We start from the raw sequence: 12,741 nt of genomic DNA on the forward strand, positions 1-12,741 counted from the left end.
TTATTTACTGCTATGATTTTAAGTTTTTTTAACCCGTTTCTAACTTTCAACATTTACATGTCACTATTGTCGATTCAGCTGGTCATTATCATTGTTTCTGCGTTTAGATATGTCAATTTTATAAGAAAAAATGGCTCGTAGGCGTAGCTGAAAAAATTATTGGGGAGCGCTCTACCAAATACTAAAACCCAAATGTTTGCTCGGGATTACCGTTTGATCGAAATATGTAAAAGTAGAATGATCCAAGCGACAGTAACGTTGAGCTAAGCGCTGAAACACCACACAGACAGCTAAACAACCACGTACCTGAGAAAATAGGATAACTGCTCCATGCCTCCATTGTTGCATGTTACATTTCGTTTCACTGGTACATCTCCTGCACGTTCAGTTTGCTTGACAACCATTAGCTTCGAGCTTGTTGCCCTTCTCCAGTCACGTGGTACAACAAGGACTCATTCTTGGAAACGCAAAATGAGTTTGGTCATACTGAACTGACAGCAAAGACACCAAAATTAGGCTTCCCAAGGCTAGTAGCATCTAGCATGGACATATAAAATCTCTGTCCCCCCAATTCAGATTTTCAGATCAACACAACAAGCAAGTCATCACCACCTTCTTTTCTATTCCCATTCCTGTTCATCAAGCAAAAGCCTGCCCGAAGGCAGCGGTGATCGACATCGACCAACCATGGGCTTCTTGCCTTCTTCCACAGGAAGACCTCAAAGCAGACCTCGAGGGTGAAGAAGCTCCTCAAGCTCGCCACTGCCAATTGCCCCCGCCTTGCTCGCAAGTCGATCTCCCGCGGTGATCGATGTCGGCCAGCTCCTCACGCTCGGCCACCTCCACCGTGCTCTCCTTTCGCGTACGGACCTGTTTAATTGGTGTGTAGGGAGGCAGCGAGGACATTAGGGAGGCGGCAGCAGGGATCATGTTCGCAGCCAGGTGGTGCGGCGACCTGCCAGAGCTGCTGCTCGCGCGCACCATCCTTGAGGCAGCGACTTCGCAGCGGCCGCGAAGGAGGGAACCGGAATCGTCGATCCCATGGTAAGTAATAGCTTCATATCTTGCACATCTCAATGATTTGGCATTGGAAAGATGGATTGCTGAAATTGGCATGGTTGGTTTGCTTTCTCGTTTCAGTTGGTGTGCAAGTTGTATGGTGATAGAACAAACATGGAGCTGAAGAAAAAGGTGACCAAAGAGATCGCCACCTAAAACGATATACTGGTGGATTTCTTGGAGCTCCAGGAAGGGGTGAAGCTAGACGGCAATGGCAATGGATCACACTGTTAAAAATCCCACCGCGAAACGATGTGACTAGAAGGCATGGATGAAAGCTCAAAAGGTTCAGACTTCAGAGCGAAGCTATGGGCCATGGCTATTTTTCCTCATGCAGGACGAGTGCCTTAGCCATTGGAGAGCAGCCAACAGAATTTATGTGACATCTTCTAGCTCTGGTGGACCTGAGCGATGGGCAGCAGAAACCAAACAAAGTGACAGCTTCAGTGTCCACAAGAAGATGAACTTCAGTGCGCCCAGCTCTTCAGAAGCTCAAATGCAACAATTTTTGTACCCGCAAAAAAAACAATTTTTGTGATAAATGAATGGACCGAGCAAGGAGTGATTGAGGATAGGCATAGGCGCATAGCTCGGTTCGGTTTTCGATCCGTATGTATAAAGAAAGGTGTGCAGGATTTTGTTGTGATCATCTCTGTAAAAAGGAAGAAATTTTGTAGGTGTCGTTGAGTTTCAAATATGTTTGTCATGCAAATCTTCAATAAACGAGACATTTGACTAATAATCAGTAGTCCCCAGCTCACACTGTTTTTTAGAAAGACAGGCTCCAAGGCCCTGCCCCATTTTCATTACGAAAACAAAGCAACATTTGCTTGCAGCATTACAGTACTGTGCCATATCCGGCAACGGCAGCTGTGGATGGATATCTATTGTCCAGCAGCAACAGATAGGGCCATACAGCGCAAAACAGGGTAAGCTCAAAACAGAGAGCTCGCACTGTTTATCGTCCTATGGCCGTGGATGCTATTGCCGCTGGTTTCAGGCAAGCACACCGGCAACAATGACGGCACTATCACAACAACCGCATCCCTGGACCCTGGCGAGGGGTCAGCTCGCATGTGATGCAGCTCTTGCTAACTGTAGTTGTCTTTGTCTCTGCTCCCTAGTTATGCAAGCAATGGCATGATGCAAAAAATGTCCATCATTGTAAGGACAAAATAAAAACAAATGGCCGTCATCAAGCTTGACTGGATTAGCGCAGGAGAGAAGGGGAAGATCCCGGGACACCTCTATCTCATTCGACAAAACCATCAAAAGGCATGTCCGGAGGGCAAGATCTAACATTTCCAAAACAAATACTCAAATATCAACGACTCAGATGTAGACAGATTTCCCTCAAAAAAAATGTAGACAGCTCAAATCCAACCGCCATTAGAGGCAAATGAATGAGTAGATTAACATTTGATTCCGGAAAAGACTATAAAAGTAGCAATCCCCCAATCAAGATAAACAATTTCTGTTACAAGATTTATTAGGTAACTTAATCTTGCTTTGTGTAGAGACTACGAGCCTGATTGGTTGGCTTCCAATTGTTGCCATGTCAAAATCAAGGCATACCAATAAAATTCGGCCACCACTTGGTTCATATCTAAAAATTGGCTTTCCGTGACCAAAACCATGGCAAGTTTCTAGAAACTTCTTAAACCTTACAATAGGAAAAGTATCAGTTGTCATATTTTGGCACTAACAAATGCGTACCTGATTCTTTACCCATACATTGGCATACTCTAATTTTGGCATGGTAAAAATTGGAAGCCAACCAATCATGGTCTACATAGCAAAACAATACACTCCTACTCCCTCTGTCCTGAAATGTAAGTCATTCTAGCATTTTACCAGATTCATTGAACATTCTCTGAATCTAGACAAACTGTATGTCCAAATTCATTGAACATTCTATGAATCTGGACACAGTAAAATAATTCCAGGATGACTTACATTTCAGAACGGAGGGAGTACTTCATAAACAAATTTAAGTGTAAATTGAACTATTCCTGAATGGATGCTGTGGAAAGGCCAGCAAATGTGAAACAGAGCATAGCTATGGTACACAGCTTCGGCTTGATTCCTTTTGATTTTGCACAATAAAATTTGTTCGCGTATTTTATTTCAGGCTGTAACCATTGTATCAAAATCAAAACCGATCCGTACCGCACAAATCTTGAAGCCAATGAAACAGACGATAGAGTCCAACTGAAGACAGCAAAACCGAGCTAGTAACAAAAACATCGGACAGTTTACAGATAGCAAGACCATTTCTTTACCTGTGTTCCATTTGTTTCTTTCTGGCAAATATATTGCACGCGTTATTTGCTGTCCCCTATTAACTTTTATTTTTCACGTTTACCTGATTACCTCAATTGCTTTCTTTAGGCATGTGGTGCCAGGAGGCTGTGAACTTGCAAGTGCAAAAGGAGTGCGTTTAAACCGAACCGACAGCCGATACATTAAAATTGGAGTTCCCAGCCAAGAAGAATGGCAGTATAAAACCTTTGCCCCTCCGGCAGATTTCCTCATCAGTCCACGGGCAAGTCATCTTCTTCTTCTTCCCCCGTCCTCTCAACCAAGCAAAGGACCAACAGGACAGCAAAGCTAGGCGTTCACATAGCATAATAACCAAGCCAACGCCCAGGAACAGCCTCCGAACTCCGGCAAGAATCAGTCCACAATGGGCTTCATCCACAGGACCTCCAAGCAGACCGGCAGGGTTAAGAACCTTCTTGGGCTCGCCTTGTCGCGCCTCGCCGTCGCTCGCCGTCCCCGTCTTGCTCGCAAGTCAATTTCTCGCAGCGATGTCGGCCAGCTCCTCGCCCTCGGCCATCTCGACTGCGCTCTCCACCGTGTAAGTTCCAGCCTATATATGAGACCTGATATTGTCACATGAATTGAAGCCCCATACTCTTCAAATCCAGACTCACCGATGCTTGCATTGCATCTCTCTCCGTTTAGGCAGAGCAGGTCATAGAGGAGGACAACATGCTGGAGGCCTTCAACATCATAGAGCAATACTGCAATCGCCTCATCGAGCACGCTAAGCAGTTAGACAAGCCAGAGTATGTACATTCTCTACACCCTAAAATCTGACTTGATCTTGTCCTCATGTTTGGCTCTATTGTTTCCCATCACATTATGGGGTTCATGACTGTTCAATTTGGTGTTTATAGTGAGTGTGGTGATGACATTGGGGAGGCAGCCGCCGGGATCATGTTTGCAGCCGGGTGGTGCGGCGACCTGCCGGAGCTGCTGTTTGCACGCACAATCCTGGCAAACAAGTTTGGAGGGGACTTTGCTATGATGGCAAAAGAGGGCACCGGAGTCGTCGACCCCATGGTAAGTAGAAAAAGATCCTATTCATTCATGGTCGCATCTTATTGGTTTGGAACTGGAAACAGGGATGCTATAGTTGTTTTACACGGTTGGTTTGTGCTGCCCTTGCAGTTGGTCTGGAAGTTGTCTGGCAACAAAAGAAACATGGAACTGAAGAAAAAGGTGGTGAAAGAAATCGCTGCTGAGAACAATATCCAGGTGGATTTTTCTGACTTCCCCGAAATGGTTGAGCAGAATGGCAGTGACAAGGTTCCGCATCAGTCCAACCAAGAAGCTATATTGGGCAGCGGAAACAGAAGATGACACCTTCATCAATGCGCGCAAGAAAATTAACTTTATGAGCATCCAGCTCAGATGCAACAATCTGGGATGAGGCGCTGCGACGTTTAGTTTCCAAACTTACCAAACTACAGATGCGCACATGTTAAATGTGTAAAGTATAAAGCAACTAACAATGTCCAATTAACTGAGCAAGACCTTCCATTTCTTCGGGAACAACAGCAGCCAGTAGCCACGGCCAGTTATATAATGTACATGATACTGCCCCTTTATTATTCTCAAATCCATCAAGTCTCTAAAGACATTGGTCACCTTGCTAATCCATGTTCTTGATTAGTGCCTGTGATAAAATGTGAAAGATCTCAAATTCATGTGTCATTTCGTGTTTCGAAATTCTTTGTGAATATTGTGAATTTCATTTCTTGTGATGTACATGCACTGGATGTCTGATATGAGTGTCCCAAAGAATATTGAGAGGTTCCTCATGCACAAAATCACAAGTGCAACGACAAAAAGAACCATTAATCTATGATACAACACTTCGATGAGATTAGACAGATTGCTACAGTGTGTTTTACAATCAAAGTTAGGAAGAAGAAAGGGAAGCAAAGACTAAAACTAGATCTAGCAAAACAAGTGCACCAGCTAGCAGGGAGGGCAGGCCATCACGGCATGCTTCTTTGCAGGACACAATAAGGCCCAGCAGCCTGTTGCCAGATCTGCAGAAGCTGAGAGACATGAACATGAAAGCCTCCAAGCAACCCAAGGCGGTAATATGGAATAACATGGGGCCTCCACAGCAATGGTTTTCCCCTGCCCAACACTCCTATTGCTCTTTCAAGAAACTAAGGAAGCATGATTACCAGCAACCAAGAGGCTTCTACTCGATACTTCGACAGTGGGCGCTACTTTGTTCAGGCAATCACCACATAACCTAACGCCAGGAACCCAGGACTCCAAAGTAAGGCAGTTGCTACATAGGTAAGGTAATCAAGTGTGACGAAAGAAATAAGTTATGTAGTCTGGTATTGATTTTGTAACTTAGTGTATCTGTTGGGAATTTCACCAAACAGCTGCTGAACACTGAGATTGGCCTCACCGCGATCTTGCCAATTTCACACCGTGCCAACAGTAGTTGCGACCAGTGTGCAAGCAAGGAATCACAGCCAAAGGCCCAAAGCCAGCGCCGGCACAAGAGTACAAGAAACACAACTTACAATCTCTGAAGCAGATTGCTTTGCAGACAATAGCATGCCAAACATATATATGAGATCATGGCAGTAAAATTTAGTAATTTATTGCACAGAAAGCAGCTGTATAATGACAGTCATCTAGCAAACGTGATAACAGGGCAGTTCCAGTTGCATCATCATCACATAAAAGGCACAAATCCGCAAAAGGGGGGACGACGAGGAAGAGAAGAAAAGGGCGCAACACCTCTCTCCCTCGTCCATCACTGCACCTTCAACTCCATCACGCTCTTGGACTTGGGGGTGTAGAGCGAGTACACCACCGCCTGCCGCTTCGCGACCTCGAGCTGCTTCTTCCCCTCCGCGAACGCCGCCGCCGCGGCCGCCGCGTCGGGGAGGGCGCGGTTCTCGCGGAAGGCGTCCGCGGCGCGGCGGCGCGTGTACTCCCGGATGTTGTAGTCGGAGAACTGCTTCGCCGTGCGGAGGAGGGACCGGAAGAGGGACAGCGCCTCTGCCCTCGTCGGGCCCGCCACCGCCGCCATACGTGCGTGCCGAAAGCTTCACGAGACGGGGAGGAGAGCAAGCGGCGGAGAGGCTGGTTGCGGCTGCGGATTGCTATCGGTATTTTTAGCGCATTCGCCCTTGCCTAGAAGTTTATTTAGTACGGGGCCCTTGCCGAGACCACAGGGTAAACGGGCTGGGCCCGTTTCCTGCTGTGGGTGAGGAATCGGTTAGTTTTGGAGTTGGGCCCTTTTAAGGAAGGGCCGGTTTGGGCTGCGTGGTAAAGAGGGTTCGGCCTTCTCTTGTCCAGGAAAGCTATCTATCTTCCAAAAGTTTTTTATCAACATACCTTCTAGTGTTTGAGATTCGTGCAAATAATAATATCCCTTGGATCTACCTCAAACCCTAACCTCTTTTCTCTCCCAACCTTCTCTCCCCACCGCCCGCATCGACGCGCGCCCCGTGTGGTGCCCCGCGCCCGCACCCCGCTCTGCTGCCGCCCACACCCGCCACGCCACCACGTGCAGGAAGCGTCGCCGCCGCCTGCCTCCGCGTGCTGCGCCACCACCGCTCGGGTCGCCGCCGCCGATGAAAAAGCTCCATGATGTTCGCCGTTCAACATTCCAAATTCAACATTTCAATATTTTATGCTTCTAGCTTCAACATTTTATCTGTACAATTTTAACATTTTGATGATTAAATGTTGAACTAGTTTAATAACATATTTAATTCTATTAAAATGTTGAACATATTTACAATAAATAATTAGACATAAATAAACTTTAAACATGAACGTCCTATCTATCTTCGACAACATACATAGCAGCCCCCTCTCTGTCGACGACGGTGGCGGCGGCTGTGCAGCGGCGGCGAGGCGGCGTTTCTGGCGGCGCCGGCCACAAAAGGCTCATCCACCGAGGGTATGATGGCTTCCGAATCGGACGAGGCGAGCGCATCATCTCTCCCTCCCCTTGTGGTATCCGTTTCCTTGGGCTTGGTAAACAATGAGCTTGGTATACCGCTACCTGCCTACCTGTAGGTGGCGCAGTCGGTGTTCGGTGCCGGCGGAGCAACGGAATCGCAAGCGAAGGGGAACCACCAGCCGGCGCCGGCAGAGGCGCTGCAAAACGTCGAGGACGGCGATGCCGGCGAGACGTTGGAAGGCGTCGCCTCCATCGCCTTGCTGCCGTCCGGCGCTATCTCCGGCCATTTCATCCGCCTCCCTGACTCCATCTGCTATGGCCTCCAAGGCACCCGTAATCCTCTATCCCATTCCCCTTACATCTGTTGTTGGTGCTCGAGTGGGATGGAGCAACGCCTTGCAGGAATAGCAGCAGGGGAGGGCGGCGGCTCGTCCGCCAGCAGGGGAGGGCGGCGGCGTCGTCGGCGGACGAGCCGATCCAAACCAGGACCCAGGGGTTCATTTGCAAATATTGGGGAGTTTTATGAAAATATGTGGGGTAATATGAACAATCGCGATACAAAATGAGGGGTGCATTTGAAAAACATCGGGGGCCATATGGAAATAACCAGGGGACTTCTCTTAAAAATTCGGCGCCGCCGACATCGTGGCCGGCGGCGCCACCACGCCGCCGCTGGTGACCTCAGCTTGCGACCTCGCACTTGTCCTGCGGAATCTTCCGGTGAATCCACGATTCCTGTTGGTGGCTCCGGAGGACCCCCTCGCGCCCCGCTGCTGCTCACGGTCACGGCCGTAGCTTCTGGAGATGCTGCAGGCTGTGAAGGCAGTGCTGTCGCGGGTGTGTCGGAGGCTCAGAGCGCGGGGGGGAGGGGGGAAGCAGCGACGGCTGTCCATCCATTGGCTGTGCTGCTCCCGCTTGCTTCTCGTGAGCTGAAGCCACCAAGCACGCTGTGGGGATGCACCTCTGCAGCTTGCATGGCCGGCTCGTCGCCTTGCAGGTCATGTCTGTTGGGGATTGGACCATCGGGAATGCGCCCGGAGGTTAATCCCAGCCTCGAAAACATCTCCTAACCTGTCTGCAGGGCTCCGGTGTTGGGTAACAGACGAAGGGTGCTCGGTGCCAACAAAGACACCGGGGACTGAGAAGCGCACCTTCGGGACCGAAGGTGAGGGCCGAACACCCAGGAGCACAAGCCTGAAGTCCGCAACCTGTGAAGCTTCGAAGGAGTCACCTTCGGGAGACCGAAGGAGACAGTCGGTCGCACCGTCGGCAGGCCGAAGGTGACAAGTGGCTGCTCAGAAGCACAAGCTTAAAGATCAAGACCTTCGCCGCCGATAAGCGAAGGATCACATCTTCGGGCGGCCGAAGGTGACGGCTGATCGCTTGAAGACGGAGCTTACAGGGGGCGACCTCCGAAGTACTCCAAAGGACTCGAAGCCCTTTGGCGGGTGTAGGCGTGCATGTAAAACGTGAATACGTGAGAAGGTCGGGTTTGTACACCTGAATACGTGAGAAGGTCGGAGTTGTGCACCTCTAACCTTGTAATTTTACCCCGAAACCGGTTGTAAGTGAGCTGTAAATGAGTTGGAATGGGGCAATTTAGGAAAACCCGGCCGAAGGCTAGGGGTATAAATAGCCCCCTCTCTCCACAGTGTAAAGGGTTGAATTTTTCTGGTTATTACTGGAGAATTACCTACTTTCATTGTCATTTTCATACTGTTCATGCTCCCTGTTTGGACATCTAAGAAGCTAAGATCCCAACACTGTCGAAAGGAAACACAATATGTTAAAATTTCTTGGTATAATATGGTGTGTTTCGTGGATTTGAGATAGTGTCCTCTTACTTTTACCAGTCGATTTGAGTTGATTGGATTGGAACTCTTTGTTCTTTGTATAAGTTCACCACCTGTGCCTTTGATATTTGCTATATGGAAAAGAAGACAAGTTTGAAGCACATTGTCATTCGAAGATTTAGCTGATTTTATTGTTTTTTCTTTCTCTATTATGTAAGCAATATCTTACGAGAGGGAGTGCAGCCGAGGAGAGGATTACCGCCTTTTAAAACTCACCATCATTGATTTTAAGGTGAGGCATGCCTTATGTATTTTCTCCTCCAAGCATTTTCTTGTACTAATCAACTATCTTTTTTTTCTTTAAAAATATCCCTTTTTATGTTTGGTCTGTCATAGTTGACGTAAAAATAAAATGAAGGAGAGTGTGCAGGAGGAATGGCTTGTCCTTTTTTGAAAGAGGAGAATATGGGATTTGAACCCATACCTCAACTACAAAACTTTTGTGCTCATAGAGTAGCACTAGGTTAAATATGTGCCCTCTCATGAAACTGTAAAGTCTGTGACAGAACCAAAAGAGGTTACCTTTTCTCATTTAACCATGTAGCTATTTCGATAGAGGTTATTTTTTCCTCATGAAACCGTCCATTTTCGTGACAGGTTAACTATGTCCTGAATGATATGATGTTTGTGTGGCTGAGGTTGGCTTTTCTCATAAATCTGTGATGATCATATGGCAGTGCAAGAGAGAGAAGGTGCTCGTGGTGGAATGCAGGGGCCATGATGCTGCTCGATTACAAAACATTGACCATCTGCATGGGTAAATCTTGATCTGATGTATGGATTTCATTAGAGTTCGCAGCTCAGTTTGGTGCTATTGAATTTACCTTTTATCTTTTTGTTGCTCCTACTTGAGGATTACATACATTTCTGTTGATATATAAAAATGGATAACCTATATGGTTTCTTGCCACATTGTCATTTAATGTTTGCTTCTAGAAATTGTTATCTTATTTTTTGTGCTTTATAGGAACATACAACAACTTTCTGGGAGGTACCATATCAATAACAGTTTCACTACATTACTTTTCCTGTCAGTTCTCTTGTAGTGTTTTCATGATGGGGTTACCAAAGGCATGTTTTACCAGACATTCAGAGCAATCTAATCTAGAAAAGAATGTATGTTGGATTGTTGTAAGTCTTCTAATAGACTCTTAGTTAACCTCCAGTATCCAAATCACATAACAAATTTACAGTAAACTCTGACATTGCTGCTGCTGGTGCATGCGGCCCGTTAGCATGTTGCTTGTTGCTACCATCTTTTATTCTTGATGGCAGCGAGGCATGAACAAGCAACTGGATTCTAATGGTCCTGAATTGGGACGCACCACCAGCAATGATATGCAACTTGGGTTGCAGGATATCAGGCATAGATGTCTGGTAGGATATGCACTTTGATAACCCCAGTGCATACACTTAAAGTACACCATGTAAAATGTAACTTGTTGTTAGTGATATTTTATTTAACTATTTCATTGTGACGTGCTATTCAAGCTGCCAAAGCGCTGACTGAAACAAATATCAGGTTTTGTTTTTACCGGTGCAATATCTTTATTTAATTATTTCATTCTGACGTAAGCTGCCAAAGAGCTATGACTGAAACAGAAATCAGGTTTTGTTTTAACTGGTGATAGTTGTGCTACTGCTATAACACTTTTGCACACTTTATAACCGCTCAAGATGGGTTCTCACAGCAATAAGGTTCCTTCTACATAGTGCCACATCAATCAAACATTGAAGCAAGCATCAGCTGCATAATAAACAGATGCTTAAGTCCTTTCTTGAGTTACTACACCTGAACATAGATAAACTCAAGCCCTTATTCTCTTTTCTAGAATCTAACTTGGCAATTTATGAGGTTTTAAGTAGAAAGACACTTCAAACATGTCCTTTCGTACAAGATAAAAATGTTTTTTTTACAACTCCAAACGGTTGCATGGTGATGATGCCTTAATAAAATTACAGTGTGAGCTCTGATGCTTCTGCTATGTTAGTAATCCCACAATTAGTGCTCTAATAATAATATGGTATGTGGTATGTGCCACTTCAACTTTTTACATGCATTTTGCTAAGGCTGATGCCCGTTGTGCTGTGATTGAGTCCTCACTGCTATCAAGATATATGTATCTAGCTGTTATGTGAGTTCCTATTTCCTACAATGATTTCAGTTTTCGTAATCCAAACAATGTACTGTGCAGGTGGGAAGATGACATTGTTGGTTTGGTTGAAAAGGAACATGGAAATCAGAAAGTCTTGCTTTCTTTTGAATGTGAGACGCTGAAGGCTGATAAAGACGCCGAAGATCATATTATCAAATATATGCCAAACCTACGTGGACTGGATGCAGTTGGTAAGCATTCTGACTAGAATTTCTGCATAAATAACTATAAACATTGAGCATGAATACATGAATTCGCCTAGATGTCGCGTGCATATGAGAAATCCGTTGGGATGAGCTGCATTTGTTTGCATGACTAATTAGTAATTCTGCATCACCTTCCCAGTAGCACAAGATTTTTGCTGCTATTGTGGGCTGACTCATGATGTATAGTATTCATTTATTTATTTCACTATTGCACTGCAGTAAATATAGGGAAAATGTGCATCAGCGGCATCAATCTCAAAGAGGACGACGAACCAAAAGGAGAAAACTGATAGCCGAGAGCCATTGTGTGCGAACGGTGTTCGGTGTTCTCCCTTCTAGTGTTGCTTTCCAGAGTCACGGATGAACTACTAGGCACCAGTTAACCCATCAAACGTTTCACACCGCACTGACGCTGGTAATCTGCCAAGTTCATGTCTGAATAGTGAATACCAATGCTCGTAATTTGAATGATGTGGCCGCGGGTCGGATTCAGAATCTTGTCACGCGACGTTGTCTGCTGCTGCCTCGTGTGCAAATCCCGAGGGACTGACTGTACCCTTTGGTTTGGCTGCTTGTGCTGCTGCTGCTGGGCGCATCTCTTGTCCCTGGCGCTACTATTTGTCACGCATTGTACGCATGCATAGCATTTCTTCATTGGCTTGTCTGTTTATGAGAGTGGCGCCATTGTTCCTCACTCCTGTTGCGACCGTGACCGGGGCCGTGAAGCCTCTTCACATTTTCACTGAAGAGGCCCCCCCGGGCTCGTCCTAGTCGCACATGGCTTTCTATGGGACAGCAGGTGCTAGTACTACTACTAGCATATCTGTTAGGATCAGTCACTGTCCTCTCGCCGTTGCGTTGCAGTCTCTGATGTGCAGAAATGTGGTAAAGATGCTTCGATCCTGGTCGTCCGATTGAACTTTCTGTGGTTCAGATCAGCCCGGGTAAAAGCGTTTCTGACGAAGCATGGTCGTGCACTCATCAAGCATTCATGCTCCTCATCGGGAGGGTTGCACGCACATTTGTGATGAGAATATGAGATCATGTGAGGATCCTAGATTGATCATTACCCAAAGAAACCACACGCAGATACTCGTACAGCGACAGTTGAGCAGAAGAAAAAGTGTGTCGTCCGTGGACCGGGGCCCACGCCTAGCCCTGGAACCATGTGGGCCCCGCAAGGGAGTGCATGCCCATGCCCACAGGCCAGCTCCGCTCTTCCGTCCGTC

At 46.6% G+C, this 12,741-nt stretch overlaps 3 protein-coding genes and 1 pseudogene across 3 annotated transcripts; 3 read left to right on the forward strand and 1 right to left on the reverse strand.

The window, feature by feature from the left end:
- Positions 1-674: 674 nt before the first annotated feature.
- LOC120689318 lies at positions 675-1,756 on the forward strand (annotated as a pseudogene).
- A 1,830-nt stretch (positions 1,757-3,586) lies between these two features.
- On the forward strand, positions 3,587-5,024 carry LOC120692178. The gene is made up of 4 exons (XM_039975420.1): positions 3,587-3,919; positions 4,027-4,130; positions 4,242-4,407; positions 4,516-5,024. Exons 1-4 carry the CDS (start codon positions 3,746-3,748, stop codon positions 4,705-4,707), a joined length of 636 nt encoding a protein of 211 aa, XP_039831354.1. The 5' UTR covers positions 3,587-3,745; the 3' UTR covers positions 4,708-5,024.
- A 926-nt stretch (positions 5,025-5,950) lies between these two features.
- LOC120692179 (LYR motif-containing protein 4-like) lies at positions 5,951-6,506 on the reverse strand. The gene has a single exon (XM_039975421.1). It carries the CDS (start codon positions 6,413-6,415, stop codon positions 6,137-6,139), a length of 279 nt encoding a protein of 92 aa, XP_039831355.1. The 5' UTR covers positions 6,416-6,506; the 3' UTR covers positions 5,951-6,136.
- A 469-nt stretch (positions 6,507-6,975) lies between these two features.
- On the forward strand, positions 6,976-12,166 carry LOC120689319. The gene is made up of 7 exons (XM_039971614.1): positions 6,976-7,047; positions 7,201-7,320; positions 7,414-7,630; positions 9,309-9,382; positions 9,828-9,907; positions 11,346-11,497; positions 11,732-12,166. Exons 1-7 carry the CDS (start codon positions 6,976-6,978, stop codon positions 11,800-11,802), a joined length of 786 nt encoding a protein of 261 aa, XP_039827548.1. The 3' UTR covers positions 11,803-12,166.
- The last annotated feature ends 575 nt before the right edge of the window (positions 12,167-12,741 follow it).

The sequence above is a fragment of the Panicum virgatum genome, chromosome 9N (genome assembly GCF_016808335.1).
Source record: "Panicum virgatum strain AP13 chromosome 9N, P.virgatum_v5, whole genome shotgun sequence".
Lineage (NCBI taxonomy): Eukaryota > Viridiplantae > Streptophyta > Magnoliopsida > Poales > Poaceae > Panicum > Panicum virgatum.